The following is a 21,763-nucleotide window of genomic DNA, read 5'->3' on the forward strand; positions in this document are numbered from 1 at the left end:
GGCAATTCCTAGACCTCCTGCCACTTAGCCTATTGGACCAGTTTTTCAGTCCCCAGCCAGCTTTCTGTACACACAGATTATTATAGGATGCTAAAACTCTTTTGGGTAGTTCTAAAATTCTCCCTAACCTTTGTCTGGTGAATCAGTGCCCACCCTAGTTAAGTTTAGTGTTAGATTAGACTGCTCAGAATTTGTAGCCCAAGGTAGGTTCCGGTTCGCCTGCTTCCAGAACTCACCTTTTACTCTTCTATGAATGGTTTTATTCCAAGGTTGCTCCCTCTTGGGTCTCTAAATTTTCCTTCTTAAACTTCAAACTTTAACCTGGCCTGCATAGAAACTTCCTTTGCCTCTCTTGAAGGTATTTCTGGAAGTCCTAAACTCTCCCGATCCACCAAAGTGAGAGAAAATGACACTTTCCTGCCTGACACCACCCCATCCCCCCAAGCACACACACTTCTTTCGATGGGCTCCAGATTATACATCAGCTGTCCTAGTGGTTGTGTGATTTATTTGTTCTTTGAAGCTCCTACTTGGCAATCACGTTAGATGGCATATTTTATAGTGGTTGTTAGAATGAGATCCTCAGTGAATCTTTACTTACTTGTTCTAAGCTAAAATTTGGGCCTAATTTTGGTATCAGCTGTATGAACCCAGTGTCAGGCACTATCTTTCCAGGAACTTATTCAGCTTACACAATATCTGTCAGGTAGACTGACTCTCAGATATTACTGTCCTTTCACCAAAAGCATAATTTTTACCCCCATAAATAAAGGTGTAAAAATTAGGGTTGTTTTTTTTTTTTTACAGCTTCATTGAGTTATAATTGACATAATAAACAGCGCATATTTAACCCTTTACACTCGCTTTTTTCTTGATTCCTTTATTCTACTCGGGATTTAATTTTTTAAATACCCCAGATTTTACAAAGCGTGGCAGTAGAATAAAAAACTGGAGTTTCTTTTCATGCAAACTTATTTATTTGGATTTTTTATATTTCAAATTATTGATACATTCAAAGAGTAGTTTTAATCTCTATAATTTTTGCTAACCGTGTCGAGTCACACTCGACATCCGAGTGCAAAGGGTTAAGGTGCATCCATTACTAAGTTTTGACAGAGCACAATCATGAAACCATCACCACAATTAAGATAATGAATGTATCCATCACCGCCCCAAAATTCCCACATGCCTCCCTCCCACTTCTCCCCATCCCCGTCCCTACCCCCTAACCATTTGATCTGTTTTCTGTCACTGTACCTTAGCTTGCATTTTCTAGAATTTTATATAAATAGAATCATACAGTTTTACTTCTTTTTTTTTTTTTTTTTTGCAAGGAGGAGGCCTGGCTTCTTTCACCCAGCATAATGACTTTGAGATTCATCCATGTTGTTGTGTAGATCACAACAGTAGATCATTCCCTTATACTGTGGAGTAGTATTCCATTATGTGGATATACTGCAGTTTGTTTATGCATTCATTTGTTGATGGTCATTTGCATTGTTTCCCATTTTTAGCTATTACAAATAAAGCTCCTATGAACATTCATGTACAAGCCTTTGTATAGATATATGCTTTCCTTTCTCTTGGGTAATACACAGGAGTGGAATGGATAAATGATACAGTAACTAAATTTTTAAAAAACATTTTTAGGTAATATATTTTCCACTAAGAAGAATTGTTTCCATATATGGCTAAAGAATAAAAGTGCTACAACAGTTAACAAGTTAGTAAATTCAGCACTTTCTTCCCTTAAAATCAATAAGCTAACTGTTTCTGTGTTGCCTAATTGGTTATAAATGGATTGTAGGCTTCTAGTGACCAGTATTAAATGATACTGTCATAACCCAAATTATGAACCAAAAGGCAAACTATGTTTTCAAAATTGTTTTCTGTTATGTAGACATATTATATTTATCATATACAAGAACTTAGGCAAGGGACTTTTGGATTAACAGTTGCGAGTTCATGTTAACCAGTGTAGAATCAGTAAGAAAATAACCATATTTCTATTAATATTAATTTAATCTTGGCCAAATTTCTACAAATCCCTAGCAATTTCCTGTGTGACAATGGCTTAAGAAAAAGAAGAAATTTAAGGACCTTGTTTTGATTTTTAAAAAGATAGAGTCCTGGAGTAGTGCTTACAGTTTCTGTAAACTTAGCCATGTGGTCATCTTTTAAGCCTTGACCAGCCAGCTTTGTGTCTGTGAGCTAGCATAGGGAGGGGTTATGCATAGCAAGCGCCACATTTCTCAGGTTGTGTGATTGGCATAGTATTTTTTTCTTCTACCAACCTTTAATCAATTTCTGTCATCTTTCCCTTCATGTTTATAGGAAGAAAGTAGCCATTTAAATTATTCTTAGGGAAAATTTCATATGCTACGGCAAATCAAAACCAGGTAAACACCCCTTTTAACCATCCTTCTGGGATGAGAAGGGGAAATAATGTTTATTGGCCAGCTACCATGGGCTGGAAGCACGCATGGCACACCCATGAGGTGTGAGCCACCGTGCTCTCCCTCTGTCATTAGAATGAAGACTAGTTTCTTTGGCATGTCTCATAAGTCCCTTAGCAACCTAACACTACCTACTTTCCAGCCTCGTCTTCATTACTATCTGTCTTGCATCCTATGCTTCTGCTAATCTCAGGTTAAGATCTTCAGATGTGCTTTGCTTTCTATCCCCTCCAAGCTTTCTCGCATGCTGGCCCCTTTACCTGACTCTGCTCTCCTTGCCCCTACCCCTGTGCCCCTCATAACTGATTCCTATTTACCTAGTGGGCCTTGCTTTAAGTCTCACTTCCTTGGGTGCCTGCCCTGAACTCCTATTAAGACTCTTACGTCTGCCCGGCACGGTGGCTCACACCTGTAATGCTAACACTCTGGGAGGCTGAGGTGGGAGGACCGCTTGGGGTGACAAGTTTGAACCCAGTCTGAGCAAGAGCAAGATCCTGTCTCTACTGAAAATAGCCAGGCATGGTGGCTGGTGTCTCGTGCTTGTATTCCCAGGTACTTGGGAGGCTGGGGCTGGAAGATTGCTCAATCCCAGGAGTTTGAGGTTGCAGTGAGCTGTGATTACGTCACAACACTCTAGCTGGGGTGACAGAGCGAGGCTGTGTCTAACTCAATCAATCAGTCAAAATAAATAAATACAAAGACTCTTAAGTCCTGTAAGAGTAGGGACTGTGTCTTCTTGCTCAACATTTCATTCCTACCAACAAGTGTAGTGCTTAGTGGTATTTGCTGAATGGATAAACAAGCAGACAGCCTTTTCAGATGGGTAATTTTATCCCCAAGTCACATAGTTGTTAAGTGATAGATCCCAAAATTCGAAGGGAAGACTGACACCAGAACCATGTTTTTTCCACTACACTAAGCTGCTCCACAGTTGTAAGTCATTAAGCACTCAGAGGAGGACTGGCAGGCAAATTAGGTAATTGAATTGAAACAATACATCTAATTACATAATTGATTCAATATAGAAACATAATGAAACCACTCTTCCATAAACCTAATCATGAAAATACTAGTTTTATATCTTTTGAAAATTGGGTTATCAGATTTTAGACTTACACAAATTAAAATGAATGACTCAGTAAAGGCAGCCTGCAAATCAGTGGATTTTGTGGGATCCTGATATAAGTTACCTTGCAAATATTTTATTCTTTTTTTTTTACATTTTTTTATTACACTTTTATTCTTCTCTGGTCCTGTAACTGCTTTAGTCCAGAAGCAAATATTTAATTCTATGGGCAAGTTCACCTGTCTTATGGGCCCACCACCCATTTTAGCATGTTTAAAAAGACAAGAATCTTTGCGTCCCAAAGTACAGATTGAAACATTAGCATATTTTCTGAAAATTATAGAAAATGCTTTTTTTAAAGTGTTACAGGTGTTGTTACTTTTTTTCCTTTACATTTTCCTCTAATTATCCCTGCTTGTATTATAGATCTCTTTCTCCTTTAAGGGCCTTATCACTTTATCTCTTAGGGATCCAGTCACTGTTTTCCTCTCTAGCCTCATTTTTGCCCCTCAAAGTCCTTGCTCCATTTACACAGAAGTGCTTGAAATCCCCGACTGAGGTTGGTCCCTGTCCTGTGAAACCCTTTGCATACCCCCCATTTCTTAGCATCTGTTATATTCTTTTGAAATAGTCTATGGACTTGTATGTCTCTTGTTCTAGACACTACAGCTTTTTTGGGCACTTACTGTCTCATAAGCACTGGTACATTTCAGAATTCCCAGGACCTGACATAGTTGTCAGCACATATTGTGGTTATGTATAATAGCACATTATAAAACAAAAACAGGCCAGCACAGTGGCTCATACCTGTAATCCTAGCACTCTGAGAGGCTGAGGCGAGTGGATCATTTAAGGCCAGGAGTTTGAGACCAGCCTAAGCAAGAGTGAGACCCCATCTCTACTAAAAATAGAAAAATTGACCCTTAGTGGTGGTGTGCACCTATAGTCTCAGCAGTTAGTGCACCTATAGTCTCAGCAGTTAGGAAGGCTGAGGCAGGAGGATCACTTGATCCCAGGAGTTTGATGTTGCACTGCACTCTAGCCCTGGAGACAGCACAATCCTGTCAAAAAAAAGAAAGAAAGAAAAGTCTTGGGCCTCAGATATCCCTCAATATGAACTAATAAGTTGGCTGTGGTACAGAGCAAGAAACAAGAATATAGTCATTTTTTTTTTTCTTTCTTACTCTGGGCCTACAGAATTTGACTTCTGGATTAGATTAAGTCTTTTGTGGTTCAGGTTCCCATTGTGAGGTGCTAGCAATTTTCCAGTCCCTTTAGTTATGTCTTTAGTTCTTTGAACCAAGCAGGACATGGAGCCTACAGTTTCACCTGGGTTTAGAGGAAAGTGTTCTGCAGGACTAACCACAGAATGTATAATTTTTAAAAATTACATAAAATTCAGTCTATAAATTATAACCCCAAAAAATCATTTAGAAGGGTTTATCCCACATCAAGCCAAATGCTCCCCTTAACTGTATGCCTCCTAAGCTTAGAACCCTGTAATAAATTCCTGACTTCTGTTTTCCTCAGCTTTTGCTTCCCTATATTTGGTTAAATTTTTTTTCAGCATGCTTTGCTAATTTAGGCCTATTTTTCTGAAGTCAAAGCCAGGCTAAATACAGACATCAGTGAATTTCTCACAATTCTTCTCTGAGAATTAGGAAAGAAATCCTGACACTGTGCCCTCTTCCTGTCATGTTCAGGAAGTTTACCTGTGCCCCCTGACCAACTGACTTTTCCTCTAAAACCATGAGTGCGTCGAGGCTAAGGACTATTTCTTGCCCCACTTCAGTTCCCCAGCATCAAGCTCACTCATTGACACATAAGTTTTTCTATCTCCCTAACAAGATCTTTTCCTTTTAAGTAGAGACTAATAGATACTTGTCACAAAATTAGTGCCGCAACCTATCAACATAGTTTTTTTTGGTTTTTTTTTTGAGACAGAGTCTCGCTTTGTTGCCCAGGCTAGAGTGAGTGCCGTGGCGTCAGCCTAGCTCACAGCAACCTCAAACTCCTGGGCGATCCTTCTGCCTCAACCTCAAGCAATCCTGCTGCCTCAGCCTCCCGAGTAGCTGGGACTACAGGCATGTGCCACCATGCCCGGCTAATTTTTTCTATATGTATTAGTTGGCCAATTAATTTCTTTCTATTTATAGTAGAGACGGGGTCTCGCTCTTGCTCAGGCTGGTTTCGAACTCCTGACCTCGAGCAATCCGCCCGCCTAGGCCTCCCAGAGTGCTAGGATTACAGGCGTGAGCCACCACGCCTGGCCTCAACATAGTTTTCTAATATAGAGATTGAGGAAGATATATAAGCATGTCAATATTAGTTTTTTCTTCTTCTGTTTTCTTTTTGAGACAGGGTCTCGCTTTGTTGCCTAGGCTATAACTCAGTGGTATCATCATAGCTCACTGCAGCCTCAAACTCCTGGGCTCAAGTGATCCTCCTGCCTCAGCCAGAGTGCTAGGGTTACAGCTGTAAGCCAGCGCTCCTGGCCTATGTCAGTATTATTTGAAGATAAATAAACTAGAAGAATTTAGATACTGAGTAAGCCCAGAACAGGAAAAAAACAGTGAATGATGTTTAAATGTTCTTAAAGGGTTTAAAAAAAAAAAAAAACCTCAAAATTATTATGGAGTTAGGCTATTTTATTTTTGTAGGCTTTGGTCTATAGATCCTTCCTTGAGATTCTTGATAAACTTTACATATTAATCTACCATAAAAACGAGAATGTTTTGCTGGTGTCAAAATTGAATGTGTGATCATTGAGCACAAGGTGAAAAGTCTCTGTTCTAGGCAGGATCGAGAACTTCTTTTTTTTAATTCCACACAGACACGTCTTCGGCCTCTGAGGATGAGGGCTCTCTGAGACGCCAAGCTGCGCTCTCTGCTGCCTTGCAACAGAGCTTACAGAATGCGGAGTCCTGGATCAACCGTTCAATTCAGGGATCGTCCACTTCTTCATCCGCATCTTCTACGCTGTCCCATGGAGAGGTCAAAGGAACCAGTGGGTCTCTAGCTGATGTATTTGCCAATACTCGAATAGGTAGGAGCTGGATCTACCCAAAAAGCCCAAATTATGTTCCATTTGGCTCCCAGTGTACAGGAAATAGTTTATAATTTGTATTAGATTTTTTAGTGTGGTCTAAAAAAATAATCATAGAGAACATGACAGTTAATGAGGCAAAGAAGGAAACACCAGCAATACATTTGTTGCAGGAACGATAGGTGCCATCTGCATTATTGGTGCATAGTGTTGCCCACCTGAAGCCATAGCTATTTCCATAAGCAATATTCAAGCTGCAAGATATAAGACCAGTCTTAGTGTGGGTTTATCCCAGTTGAAGAATATTCTGTATATTAAAAGATGTTAAAATATGTAACATCTTAGATTTTCCCAGGATCATTGTCTGTATTCTGCCAAACATAAAAAAAAAAACATTAAACCTGAACAAAATCTACACTAAGCCAATATCAGTGAGGCCTTTTGTCCTTAGCATAAAGACTGGATTTATTGTCCTTGCTGCTGTGATATTGCTACAACTGGAGTGTGCAGGCTGAGGATGTTGGTACTCTGTGAGCTGCTACCTGCTGCTGCTGCTGCTATATACAGTGTAGCTTTTGCTTGGCTCTGCTTTATGTTTGTGTGTGTGTGTGTGTGTGTGTGTGTGTGTACATGTATGTGTTTTAAGATTTGTGACATCGGCAAATAAGATATATAGCTCAGATTTCTACTTTTGCTTAATTGGTACAAATTACAGTAATGTGTATTAACGTATGTGACATTTTTCCCTTTTTGCTTAACAATGTAATTTTTATGTCTTAATTTTCATCTCAGTGACCATTTTTTATCACTTGATATCTTTATTTTATTAATTGATTTCTGAAAAAGAAAAACTTCGGAAATTTTTAATTCATGGCTGTAATTTTTGAAGAAAATACTCTGAGGGTCTGATTGCCCTCACTAAATGCGAAGTGCCAACAGCTGATAACTTAGGCTGCACTCTTAGCTCTGCACTGTAATTCACTGAGCTTCCTAGAGCAGCTGCAGATAGATGTGCGTATTCACCACCTATTCTGTTATGAAGGGTAAGCAACAGAGCCAACGTTGGTGAAGTTTTTCTTCCACTTTTGTCTAAAAGAGAACCATTTCACTTGTTAAAAGTATGTCCTAATATCCAATTAACTTTATCTGGATTTTTATTAACAAGATGATTTCATCTGACAACATATTTTCCATTGCTTCTGCTACTCTGTGAAAAGTTATTGGTGCAGTTACTCACAGAAACCATTTTATCCAACATTATTGCTTTTTTGGGTGCGTGTTCTAACAGAAGGAATTGATGTTCCTAATAGAAAAATTCAAAAATACAGGTGAAGCTGGGTGTGGTGGGTCACGTCTGTAATCCTAGCACTCTGGGAGGCCCAGGCGGGTGGATCATTTGAGCTCAGGAGTTCAAGACCAGCCTGAGCAAGAGCGAGACCCCGTCTCTACTATAAAATAGAAAGAAATTAATTGGCCAACTAATATATATAGAAAAAATTAGCCGGGCATGGTGGCACACATCTATAGTCCCAGCTACTTGGGAGGCTGAGGCAGAAGGATCGCTTGAGCCCAGGAGTTTGAGGTTGCTGTGAGCTAGGCTGATGCCACGGCACTCTAGCCTGGGCAACAGACTGAGATTCTGTCAAAAAAAAAAAAACACGGTAAAAGAAAAGTAAAATAACCTATGAACCTACCTCCCATGGATAACACGTTAGTATATATTCTTTCAGAGTTTATTTACATATGAATGTGCAGGATTTTAGTTTTTATTTTACAAAAATGAAATTATCCTAAATATAATGTTCATAACCTGCTTTTCTTAATAGTATATCATGAACACCTTTTATATTACTATAATTATGCTATCATTTTTATGGTTTCAAGGCATACGTTGTATGGCTCTTTGCCTTGGTTTATTTAGCTATTCCCCCATTTTGGAGATTTAAATAGTATCCAGTTTTTTTCTGTTATAAAAACTGAACATTCTTGAACATACAACCTTGTGCATTTGTCTGATTATTTCCTTAGGATATATTCCTATAAGTTGAATTGCTGGGTCAAATAAAAATGTCCATTTTAATGTTTTTGTTACCATATTATCCTATAGAAAGGTATATGCAATATACTTGTGCTAGTATATTTAAAACTTGAAAAACTATTAAAATAGTTAATCATAGACTTTGGGGGCATAGAGACCTTACCTGCAAATTAATTTTAGAAATTGTTATTGTTAAACTTTTTCCTTTTTCATAATTTTTAGTAGCTTTTCATTAATCTTATAAATCACATTTTTCCTTCCCACTAATTTTATTTCTCTAGATATTTTCTTCTAAGTTTTTTGTAACACATTCCGGTTGAATGGATCTCTTCCAGTTTACATCATTGAATTCTCTATGTTAAGAATCCCTTACAACTGTATTAACTCCCCTTAAAAAAAAAAAAAGAATCCCTATCTGAAGTAGAGTAGATAATCCTATTTAATCTCTTCTTAGAGCAAGGGAAGAAACTTGTCAAGGAGATCCAAGTTACCTGTGGGTTATTTTATAAAAATTAGAAGTGGGCTTTAACTTGTTTTTTAACATACTGCTACACCAGAAAACTTTTTTTTTGCCTTGGGGCTATGGTGTTTTATTATAAAAACAGAACAAAAACTTCTAAAACAAAATCCTCCTTTCTAATTTAATGAAAAATTTATTATTTTTTGTTTTCTGTGGGTGAATTACATGCAATTAAATTGTCAACATTGGCCAGGTGCAGTGGTTCACACCTGTAATCCTAGCACACTGGAAGGCTGACGCAGGAGGATCGCTTGAAGTCAAGAGTTTGAGACTAGCCTGAGCAAGAGTGAGACCCCGTCCTTACTAAAAATAGAAAAATAATTAGCCAGGCGTGGTGGCAAATACCTGTAGTCCCAGCTACTCGGGAGGCTGAGACAGGAGGATCACTTGAGCTCGGGAATTTGAGATTGCTGTGAGCTAGGCTGATGACATTGCACTCTAGCCCAAGCAACAGAGCGAGATTCTGTCTCAAAAAATAAATAAATAAACTAACTAGTCAATATTAATTATAACATATTGACTCCCAAGGTAAAGAGATGTGTAAATTACATGTTTCATGAGGCCCTGGGCTCAAAACTAGTGTGAGTTAAACACAGCTCACATGGCAGTTTATATGTTAATCTGGAAACAAGCAGTCTGAGCCACTTCCAAGACATTATTTTGGTCTTCAGTAGAAGGGGATAGATTCTAGATAAACCATGGAATCATGAAGAAATGTTCAAAAGACTAGAATAACATCGGATATGTGATTTGATCTTGCTAAGGGTACTCAAGCCTTGAAAATATGTTCAAAAAGCTGGTATACTCCAGCTTAACTTTTCTCATTATATCTTGCTAGTAGAATTTGATCTAAAAGGTTGTTTTATAAGAGTTAATGCCCTATTTATGTAGTTTTCTTTCTTGTTAAAAAATAAAGATTTGAAGGTTCTTAGTTTTGCTGCTAATGTAATATAATTCTAAACTTTGTTTTCTCTCCCCTCTTAGAGAATTTCTCTGCTCCCCCTGATGTCACTACAACTACCTCTTCCTCTTCCTCATCTTCCTCAATACGCCCAGCTAATATTGACCTGCCCCCTTCGGGGATAGTTAAAGGCATGCACAAAGGATCCAACAGGTCCAGCCTTATGGATACAGCTGATGGTAAGAAGTTCTTTTGGGTAGCTAAATAAGGATTGTAAAGTAAACTGGAAAAATTCAAGTTATACACAGTAGCTCCTGACTGGGCTAGCAGCTGCAGAACTGTGTTGTAGTTGGCCCTCTACAAGTCATCCTGAGTGCCCTCTTTACACAGTTTGCACAGTGGCACCATTAATCCCTGTTCAAACCTATGTTGAACAACATACCTGTACCTATTTGGCCCAACTGAAATAAAATGAGACTGTGTGGGCAAAGGCCAAACATCAGTAGAAATAAAAGCTCCTGTGGAAATTGAGGAACTGAAAGATCCCTATAAAATCAGTGAATTGTAACTTACCATTTTGTTCCCTTATAGGTGTTCCTGTCAATAGCAGAGTATCCACAAAAATCCAGCAACTGCTCAACACTCTGAAACGACCCAAAAGGCCTCCCTTAAAGGAATTTTTTGTGGATGACTCTGAAGAAATTGTGGAAGGTAGTTGTGGAAATACCAAAAACATACATTCATTAAACAACTATTTTTTAAGCAGTTAGTACATGTCAGGTACTATAGGGTTAAAGGATGAATAAGACATAGTTCTTGATTCAAAGAGTTCATAGTTCTGCTTTCTTCTCTAAGAATCATTTATATTTTAGATCTCAGATGAAAGTTGAGAGAAGGAGAGGGAAGAAAGGCAAAGAGATAACTATGTGGCTTAGAACTATCTTTGGAAATACACTCTGAAATTAGGAACTATCACAAATACATGATTTTACATTTTTAATTTATATTTGGCATTTTCCTAGGCTGTGGATATCAAATTCGACCTCAAAAGTTTACCCATTCTTTTTTTCATATAACATAGTCCTTTTATTAAATCTGCCAATCAGTGCATATATGTCTGCTTTCTACAAGACAGTGTCGCAGACCAGGCACAGTGGCTCACACCTGTAATCCCAGCACTTTGGAAAGCTGAGGTGGGAAATTGCTTGAGGTCAGAAGTTCAAGACCAGCTTGGGCAACATAATGAGACTCTGTCTCTACAAAATAAAAAAAAATTATCCAGGTGTGGTATTGTGCACCTGTAGTCCTAGCTACTTGAGAGGCTTCAGGCAGGAGGATCCCTTGAGCCCAGGAGTTTGAGGTTGTAGCGAGCTAAAAGGGCCACAGAGCAAGACTTTGTCTAAAAAGAAAAAAAAACAAAAACAAAACCAGTGTGGTAGATCATGAGAAAAGTTAAAAGATTTATGAAAATACAGTCACTTCCTTTATGTTGTTTATAGCTAATAAAATATATACATATGAAAACTTAGTTTAGCTAATAAGTATATATCAACTCATATAGGCAGTTCAAAGAAGGGAAGAAACCAGTTCCATCTGTGTGATCAAGGAAGGTGTCGTAGAGTGTTATAGTCAGTGATTTATTCAATATTTTAAAAAGTATTTATAGATGAAATCATATGATATCTAGGATTTAATAGGGATGGATGGGAAGGGAATGAGTATGAGTATAGATAAAATGAGAATGACCGTTTCATTGAAGCTAAGTGATGAATAGATATATCTATCATAAGCTTTTGTCAAAAGAACAAAGTTTTGCTAGCTTTGTGGTTCATTTTTAAGTCCTGAGACTGATAGCAGGTTTTGATGTCATCAGACCTATTAATAGAATTAGGCACATTGGTAGACTAGATCTGGTCTTACTTAGCCCAATTTATGCAACAAAAAGCAACCTGACAAATGAGGTTAAGATGAGTTTCTATTTCTTTAGGAGTCACTAACCTCTTTGCACTGTGGACTTCTTTCTTAATGCACTGATGTTGAAACTGCTGATGCCAGTAATAACCTCACCAGTGTTTCTAACACTATATATTGACCAGACACATGAAGGTCAAGGTATAACAGGAATCTTACTTGAACAGTTTGCATTGGCACAATAGAGCTAAAAGCTTTGCACTAATTATAAATAAGCAACAATTATTTATTTGAATAATTGTTAACCTTTGGAAAAGGAAAATACTAGCATGTCTGTGGAAATCTGAATGACTATGCCCCAGAGTCTGCAGTGAGGCCTAATAGATAATGACAATAATCTGGACTTCTGTGGCCTAAGGACTATGCCTACCATATATACAGTCTGTCCATAAAAATAAAACAATTTATTTAGAATCACTCATATTAATTTTTTTTAGTTAACATGGTGGTTCAAAGTCTGGGAATATACAAAGTAGAAGGGCAGCTGAAACACTATTTGCCTAAGGCAGTGAATTGGGACCTGAAACTATTTCATGAGTTTTATGCCAGTAAAAAAATGAACCAAGACACTTTAAGTACATTTCCCAAATCTGTCGTTGTATTAAACTATAAAACACAATTTACTTCATATTTCATTTGCCCATCAAATATTTATTGGTCATTCTGTCCCTTCTCTCTGTGGCTTTTTTCTCATTCACCTGGCTAACTCTTATCCTTGAAAACTCAGCTCAGCCATCCCCTCCTCCGGGTGATGATGTCCTCTTCCTGCACATGTGTCTGTCATGCACTGCTCACACTGTCTTTTCCATAGCTCTGAGCATGTGCATGCATGTGTCCTCCAGTGCACACTAGGTACTCCTCAAGGGCTTGAACTCTGTATACAGCACTTAGCAGGCACAATAAATGTTTGTTAAAAGAATGATATGTGCAGCATTTATTTTATTGATGTTTATTATATCCTGTGTATGTATTGGGCACTCAGTAAATACTTGATTTTTTGTTCCATATATAAATTACTAATATCTTTTCTGTAGTGAAAATGTAGGATTTTTGTTTTGTTCTTTATTTGAATAATACTTGTTCATTGCAGAAAAATTAACAAGACTTTAGTTTTATATGTACGAAAGAATATGAGATATTCACCTTGATTCCTGGAATGACCATGTTAATAATCTAACTTTTTTTTTTCCCTCTAAATTCAGTTCAATTCAACTAGCATTGTTAAGCAGCCTTTATGTATTAGGCACTATAGGCAATAAGAACCTTCCCTTCCTATAGGAAGCCATAAGTCTTTGCAGGGGAAGAGTTGTACAATAAAAAAGTTGTTTAGGATCCTCAGTGTTTTAATAAGGGCAGACTACCACATAGTGTGGGAGCACTAATGTGGGAATAGACTCAAGGAATGGTTGGAGGTGGTTCCTAGAGACTCTGCTGTTTGAGCTAAGTCCTGAGAAGGATGAGTAAGACTTCACCAGGAGGCAAAGGAATTGGCTATATTAGATGTGTGCAGAGGTATAGAGACATGGAACATTGTGATTTATGCCCACTATCTCTTTGAGTCTAATAATGATCCTGTGGTATAACTGTTACTATCCCCATTTTACAGATGAGGAAAGCAAGGCTCAGGTAAATCAGTTTCCCTAATGTATTACTAGTAAAAAGTGAATGTGAACTTTGGTTTTCTGACTCACCAAGTAATGCTTTTTCATTAAACATAACCTGGTGACATGGATTCTGGCTCTCTAACACTGGACACAAACTGTAAAGAGTTAAAAACAAGTTTACTAAAAATTGTGAAATTGCTGAAAAGAAATTTACACTTTGTGCTTTTCTGTATGTGCAGCAATTTGCTTTGTCAGAGTCAGGATTTGTTTGTTGCAGAAAAAATTAAATGCCTGTAATCCTAGTGCTTTGGGAAGCTGAGGGGGGGATCACTTGAGCCCAGGAGTTCAAGGTTACAGTGGGCTATGATGATACCACTGAACTCCAGCCTGGGTAACAGAGCAAAACCTTGTCTCAAAGAAAACAAAAAAACTATTAAATACGATTTCACATTTAAGTGGAAAATTGAACTAAGGCCCAGTTGTGTAAGTATTGTACTTGGCATCTGTACTTATTTTATCCATTGGGGGCTTTTTGGTACAGTACCTCAGCCAGACCCCAACCAGCCCAAGCCGGAGGGACGGCAGATGACCCCTGTGAAGGGAGAGCCTTTGGGAGTCATCTGTAACTGGCCTCCTGCTCTTGAGTCTGCGCTGCAGCGCTGGGGTACCACTCAAGCAAAATGCTCCTGCCTGACTGCACTGGACGTGACAGGGAAACCGGTTTACACTCTTACCTATGGTGAGTTTACAAGATTCCAGATCCTTTCTTTTCTCCTAAGAATTCTTCTGAATATCATGGTAGTGTTTTTAACTTGATATTTAACAGCTGCTGGTCATTATGTTTCAACAGATCTTTTCAGTTATTTAAAAGTTATTTCAGTTATTTAAAATATTTTCATTTACTAAAGTGCCATTTGCATGCCAGCTAATATTTAAAACTCAGCAAAAAGAAGAGACTTTGTAGATCTACTGATGTTTTAATATTAGAAGAGCATTTTAGAAAACCATTTGGTCAGTATTAATGATGTATGGTGGAAATCAGATGGTTTTTGCCAAAAATTAATACGGATTACTTTTTATTTTATTTATTTATTTTCTATTTTTAGTTGGCCAGTTAATTTCTTTCTATTTTTAGTAGAGACAGGGTCTTGCTCTTGCTCAGGCTGCTCTCAACTCCTGAGCTCAAACAATCCACCTGCCTCGGCCTCCCAGAGTGCTAGGATTACAGGTGTGAGCCACTGCCCAGCCAAAACAGATTACTTTTTAGATCTTTATTCCATCCGGCTTCTTGCTTATAATAGGCAAAAAATTGTGTAATGAACAAAGAATCAGTACTTTCCCATTTAATTTTGCATCTTATCTAAAGTTTTTATTTTTCTTTTTAAAATAACTTCAAGGAAAATGTAGTCAACCCTCAGCTGTGAGATTTTGTACTAGTTTATTCAGATTCTTTTTTCCCTTCACAGGGGAGCACAATGTCCATAGACCTAGATACAAAATAATCTTGAGGAAAAATAAGTTTTTATTTAAAGGATTATGCAGGTTGAAATAGTTTAAATCTTGGATGTGCCTCTGAATAAATTGTATATAAAACTAACATAGCTATTTAAAATAACATGGACTGGGCACAGTGGCTCACATCTATATAATCCCAGTGCTTTGGGAAGCTGAGGTGGGACAGTCACTTGAGCCCAAGAGTTTGAAGCTGCAGTGAGCTATGATGGCACCCCTGTACTCTATCCTGAGTTGTTGAGAGGAGGGAGTAGGAACAGGGAAAAAATTTTTTGTTTTGCCAAAATAGTTTTAACATTTACCTCTGAAGCTGTATATTAATTTCATCCATATAACCCTTAAAGAAAGCATTCAGCTGGCCAAATCTTTGCATGTCTATTTAATATCTATAAATATATCTACATGTTTCATACAGATAATTTCCATTGTATTGTCTGTTTTCATTGACTTACAGTGGTATGGAATGTTTAATCATTTGAGTCATACATTTGCTTTGCAGTTACCACAAGTATCTAACAACCACCTATGTAAGTGGTTCTTCAGAACAAGCTTAGAACAGAAGTAGCCTTCTGGTTTTTAGTTCTGTGGTAAAAAAAAGAACCCAAACTTGCCCCCTCCCCCAAGTGTGATCAACTCATATCAAATTATTTCTAAGAATATTTGAATTATTCCAGAAAAGAATTTGGAATATTATATAAACTAGGTTGAGCATCTGGTGATGTTTTATTTTTGTTTTAAGACAGGACTGGCTTTTTTGTAAACTAGAATGAATATAAAACTTTTGGGGGAAGGTGCTTTTTGTGTGTTGGGGGGTAATGCTCATCTAATGCATCATTTGGAAATGGCTATTGTCTTAGTAAATGTGCTGATAAATTGAATGATCTCTTACTGAGCTAGGCTTGTATTTTTTCTATAAGACTGTTCTATTTTCTTTTTTCCAGGAAAGTTGTGGAGCAGAAGTTTGAAGTTGGCCTACACATTGCTTAATAAACTGGGGACCAAAAATGAACCTGTGTTAAAACCTGGAGACAGGGTAATTGGTATTTTGGTTTTGGGGAGGTGGAGCTTATTGTTTGTTAATATGCACATTCTGAGTTTTTAATGTACAACAGGAAAATTTATATAAGTTTTATTTTTGAAAACTAAAAGTGCTTTGGTTCCAACCCAGGTTAGCCTGATGCTAGGTGATAATTCTTGCATTCATAAATTGAAGGAAAAAAAAAAAAAAAAAAGAAAAGAAAAAATAAAGACGAGAAAAAAAAAAACCAAACACATAAATTGAAGGAAATTCACATGTCTTTTTATGTGGTTGCCAATCAGTAAACTCTTGAGGTGCTAATAACAAGAAAGAGAAACCTAAGCCTTTCTAGAAATAAATATTTCAATATTTAAGCAATAAAAGCAACAAAACTTACCCTTTGATATTTTTTCTTTACAAGATGCCTTATACACCTTTTAAAAACAATTTTTTCTGTGGTTTTATGTATAAAAGAAAGGAGAAGCTTGGCGCTGTGGCTCATACCTGTAATCCAAGCACTTGCCAGGTTGAGGCTGGAGGATCACTTGAGGCCAGGAGTTCAAGACTACCCTGAGCAATATAGTGCGACCTCATCTCTACAAAAAATAGAAAAATTAGCTGGGTACGGTGGCTCGCACCTATAGTCCCAGCTACTTACTTGGGAGGCTGAGGTGGGAGGTTCACTTGAACCCAGGAGTTCAAGGCTTCAGGGCTACAGTGAACTATGATGATGCCACTACCCTGGGTGACAGAGCAAGACCCTGTTTCTTAAAAAAATAAAAAAAAAGAAGGAAGGGTGATTCATGTTACTTTTAAGAAAAAATAAATTGATATCATTTTATTTCTTCTTTGATTATAGATGACGTTTAAAATGTATTTTTAACTTTTGCAGTTGTTTTCGTATTAGTGACTTTCTAAATATGATTACTTCTTACCATTAAGCATTATTTTTCATTGGAAATTTATATAAACTACACAACAGACTTCTTTTTAGTAGGCTCATGATTACAGAGTCTCCTAAAATAAGACTTTTAAAAACACTTTTGCATTGTGGCAAAGGGCATCTAAGGTGTCTTTTACTTATAAATGCAACCCATAAGTGTTTCCTAATCCTCACTGAACGTTAAGGTGATTTTGTGTCTACCTAGCAAGGTGGACACTATTATACAGGAAAGAAACGGGTTGTTTAAATGTCTTATGGAATTGAACTTTTCTTGGGAGTGAGTTAAGAGAATTTGAAAACAAAAGAAGAGGAAACAAGAGTTTAGTGACATGATTAAGTTTCAGAAGTCATGGTGATGCCTTCTGTGTTTTTGCATTCCTGGAGTTAATTAGGGAAAGTCGTTAATCCTTGTGCATTATAGGTGAGATCACGTATTATAGAGATTTCACTGTTTAACATTTGTTATTGAATTACTTTTATATCCATAATTGTTTCTGCCAATATTATTTACACCTATTACCAAATACCTTCCTGCTAGAAGGTATTTGGTAATACTCAACTTGCATTGTTGAGTAAGTGAATAAGGATTAATGCAATGAATTAAATAGTAAGAAACCTTAGGTTGGCCCGAAGGTGATGATCAAGTCAATCAGTGATTGTACGCTCTGTCACTTTTTTTTTTTTTTTGAGACACAGTCTCACTCTGTCGCCCAGGCTAGAGTGCCGTAGCATCAGCCTAGCTCATAGCAACCTCAAACCCGGCCGAGGCTTATTCTTTAATATGCTGTTTTATCTAGAGAGGTCCATTACATTTATTTTATCACTGTAGTCCTGCACTAAAGTAAATTGCCTTAGGTTTCCTAGGTATTAATAATTAACTTAATACCTAAGATGAATTGTTTACTGCTAAATCACCAATATAATTAAGTGAAAAATTCTTACGATGTTGGCAAATTGCATTATACTTCCTAGAATATGTAGTATAATCATGAGCCTGCTGGAGATCTTTTCTTTTTAATGGGCATGATGGAGATCTTGTTTTTTAGATTTGTGTGTCTCAGCTGGGTGTGGTGGCTCACGCCTGTAATCCTAGCACTCTGGGAGGCCGAGGGGGACGGATCGCTCGAGGTCAGGAGTTCAAAACCAGACTGAGTGAGACCCCGTCTCTACCAAAAATAGAAAGAAATTAATCGACCAACTAAAAATATATATACAAAAAATTAGCCGGGCATGGTGGCACATGCCTGTAGTCCCAGCTACTCAGGAGGCTGAGGCAGTAGGATCACTTGAGCCCAGGAATTTGAGGTTGCTGTGAGCTAGGCTGATGCCATGGCACTCACTTTAGCCTGGGCAACAAAGAGAGACTCTGTCTCAAAAAAAAAAAGATTTGTATGTCTCTGTAACTTAATTTCCTTTAGAGCAAATGACTATTAAATAGTTTGATTTACATGTTCATGTTAAATGTTATATATCTTAGGGAATGACACTGAAAGCGTAAGCATGTTTTTATTCCTTTATTATTGAATGTCATTATGAATTTTAGGTAGCCCTGGTTTACCCCAACAATGATCCAGTCATGTTTATGGTGGCTTTTTATGGATGTCTCCTGGCAGAAGTGATTCCAGTGCCTATAGAGGTACCTCTTACCAGAAAGGTAACATTGCTGAATTTAAGAGGAATGTAGCCTGTGTGACATGGCAGGCATCAGGTTCTTCCTGGGTTGATTGACTCAGTAATGACGTTACAAACGGTCTGATCATTTTCTGAAGTCCTCACCTTCACTTTCTAAAAACATGAAATTGGTAGAAAAATTATTAATATTTACTAGTGTCATGTAAATTACATAAGTTTTCAACTAAGAGAATTTTTACTATGTTGTATATTATTTACAATAGCATGGCATACTTGACTTCGAACAATTATCATTTATAAGGAGTACCACTCTTGTTTCAGAGACTGTAGATAACCACATTTACAATAGCTGTGACCTTTTCATAAAGCAATTTCCTTTAAATATATCATACAACCTAGAATTTCCATTAAGTGGATGGGTGATGTAGTGATTGCATGTTATTCTCCAATTTATAGGGTTTTACTTTAACAACACATCAGCCTTACTAAAATGGAGCATATGTGACAGATTTCCATGTTCAACCAAATGATTTCTCCATGAGCTGCTTGAACTAATTTTCTCATGTTGTTTATTACTAAGTGTCGAAGTCAAAGATGAATCTGGTGGAAAATGTGGATTTATAAAAAAAATTATTTTTTGGAAGGAATAAAAAACAAGTTGGTAACATCCCTGGAGCTCTAGTGGATGGGATATAGTATCCTTCAATTTGTCAGGAAATCATAGGGTCATTCATAAATTATTAAGTTGGCAGTGTTTGTGTGGTTTCATAATGATACTCTTAAGATGACATTTTAATGGAAGTACTTTAGACTGTATCTTTTGTTTTTTGCTCTTGCTTTTGCTGCTGTTACAAGGCTTAAATCTACCTTCTTTAAAATAGAATAATAAAAGGAGTATATGGATTTGGTATAACCATCCATTGACTTTCATTGTAAATCTGGACATTTGGTATCCATTTACATTATTTATTTTATTATGACCTAAAGTGCTTTGCCCTTGGATCTGGGGGTGGGGCAAGAGGAAGACTACTTAACCATGTTAGCATTTATTTAATTTGTCTGAAACTAATCTAAAAGAGCATCATTGCTGACCCTTGAATAAAGTGGTCACATTTGGCTAGTAGGATTCATTAGCAATGCCAGGTTAATAAAATGCTTGATTTGTACTCAAGAAATAGTTGTACAAATTATTTGGAAGAACATAATGTCATTGGATTTTGACAATTGCTAGATGTCGGTGGGGCTCCATGAATGTTATCTCACAAGTGCCAGAGCATTACTAAGTGTTAGAGTTTGGGCCTGGGGTATGCTCATATTCACTCCCCTACTGTGTTCATTATCTTTTCTCCACAGGATGCTGGAGGTCAGCAGATTGGCTTCTTGCTAGGAAGCTGTGGTATTGCCTTAGCTCTTACCAGTGAAGTTTGTCTAAAGGGACTGCCAAAAACCCAGAATGGAGAAATTGTACAGTTTAAAGGTTAGTAATATTTGCACCTGATTTTAGTCAAAAGTTGAAACTTAATGCTTTAATTAGCATTTTAATTTAATAATAGCTAAGTACTTTACATATATTTTCTTATTTAATTCTCATACTCTTATGAAGTAGGTACCATTATTATCCCCATTCTACAGGTGAGGAAACTGAGAAACAGAGAGGTTAAGTAACTTACCCAAAGTCACAGCTAATAAATGGCAGAACAGCGATTTGAACCCAAATCTGTCTGATTCCACAGCCCACACCCTTTATCTTTATGCTGATGGCTGGAAAAAGCTACCACTCTGTACATTAAAGCTAAATGCTACATATAGAGACAGAGGATAGACCACTAACCTCAGTGGACTTCCACTGCCAAATGGACCTCCCAGTTGTTGAGGTAATGTCAAGGCCTGGAATTAGCATGTGGAACGATTGTACTTTTGAAAGAAGGTATAATTGTCTGGTGATTTATCACTAAAAACTAATAAAAAAAATAAAGTATTTTATTGATTACAAAATGATCTTAATTTGGTCTCTTGATATTTAAAATGACCAACTCAGTGTGAATTCCTTCCCTGATGGCTTAGGCAATTCAATTTTTACTTTGGGTTTGATTTAGGTTGGCCCCGGCTCAAATGGGTTGTAACAGATTCCAAGTATCTTTCAAAGCCGCCTAAAGACTGGCAACCACACATCTCACCTGCAGGTACAGAACCAGCATACATCGAGGTAAGTCCTGAGACTGTAAAATGTGCTTTCTGGCTTTTCCTTTGGCTTCAGTTGCCATCTTTCAAAATACAAATCTAACTTTTTGCAGTTTTAATGTTAGAAGATCCTCCTGCTTTGTGAAGTTACTATCTTTTGGCTTGTAAAATGCCTTGTAGTGAACCTTCTATTGTAATCATTTTGATCACAAATACACACTGAAGAGAAAGAGCAAAGAAATTGATCCTTCACATAAGAAAGTTACAGAAGATTTCCAAGAAGTACAAAGGCTTAAGGAATGATTTACTGGCAGAGAAATTTCTCTGCTGCTTTTTAAGGGAAGTTGGTAGCAAAGGAATAAGAAATAAGGAAGGAAAATAGCTATGCTTGAAAAGTACATATTCAACAGATGAAAAATAAAGAGCAAGAAAAAACAAATGGCTAGCAGGTTTGGTATTGAAGGTTAGCGCAGCAAGTGATTGATTTGCAACAGGATCTTGTTGAGGGATTAAGTCCTACTGCAAACCAGGTACCAAACTAAGTGCTTTAAATGCATTTTCTCATTTAGTCCTCATGACCACACTGTGGGGTTCAAATTTTTACTAAACCTTTTTTATAGATGAGGAGACTAAGATTTAAAAAGACTTGAGTAACTGACCAAAGGTCATATGACTCGAAAATGGCAGAGGTGGAACTCAAAGTCAGATCTGTCTGACTCTAAAAGCTATACCTTTCACTGCTCTGCATCCTGCTTGAGACATATGTTCTCCAGTTATTTGCTAAATTAATGAATAGGTAAATTAGGCGCAGTGGCTCAGTAATCCTAGCACTCGGGGAGGCCAAGGCGGGCAGATTGCTCGAGGCCAGGAGTTCG

At 37.3% G+C, this 21,763-nt stretch overlaps 1 protein-coding gene across 3 annotated transcripts in view; it reads left to right on the forward strand.

Annotated features, from left to right (window-relative positions):
* DIP2B (disco interacting protein 2 homolog B) overlaps nt 1-21,763 on the forward strand; it is a 237,667-nt gene that overhangs the window by 159,840 nt on the left and 56,064 nt on the right. Inside the window, exons 5-12 of one of the 3 annotated variants that reach the window (XM_012762119.2) lie at nt 6,356-6,568; nt 10,111-10,266; nt 10,619-10,738; nt 14,144-14,341; nt 16,056-16,147; nt 18,619-18,729; nt 20,061-20,184; nt 20,804-20,913. In XM_012762119.2, the coding sequence (XP_012617573.1) occupies nt 6,356-6,568; nt 10,111-10,266; nt 10,619-10,738; nt 14,144-14,341; nt 16,056-16,147; nt 18,619-18,729; nt 20,061-20,184; nt 20,804-20,913 (1,124 nt within the window). The remainder of the gene's footprint in view (nt 1-6,355; nt 6,569-10,110; nt 10,267-10,618; nt 10,739-14,143; nt 14,342-16,055; nt 16,148-18,618; nt 18,730-20,060; nt 20,185-20,803; nt 20,914-21,763) is intronic. The other 2 variants (XM_012762128.2, XM_012762136.2) reach the window with 2 other exon arrangements.

This window comes from Microcebus murinus, chromosome 10, assembly GCF_040939455.1.
Source record: "Microcebus murinus isolate Inina chromosome 10, M.murinus_Inina_mat1.0, whole genome shotgun sequence".
Lineage (NCBI taxonomy): Eukaryota > Metazoa > Chordata > Mammalia > Primates > Cheirogaleidae > Microcebus > Microcebus murinus.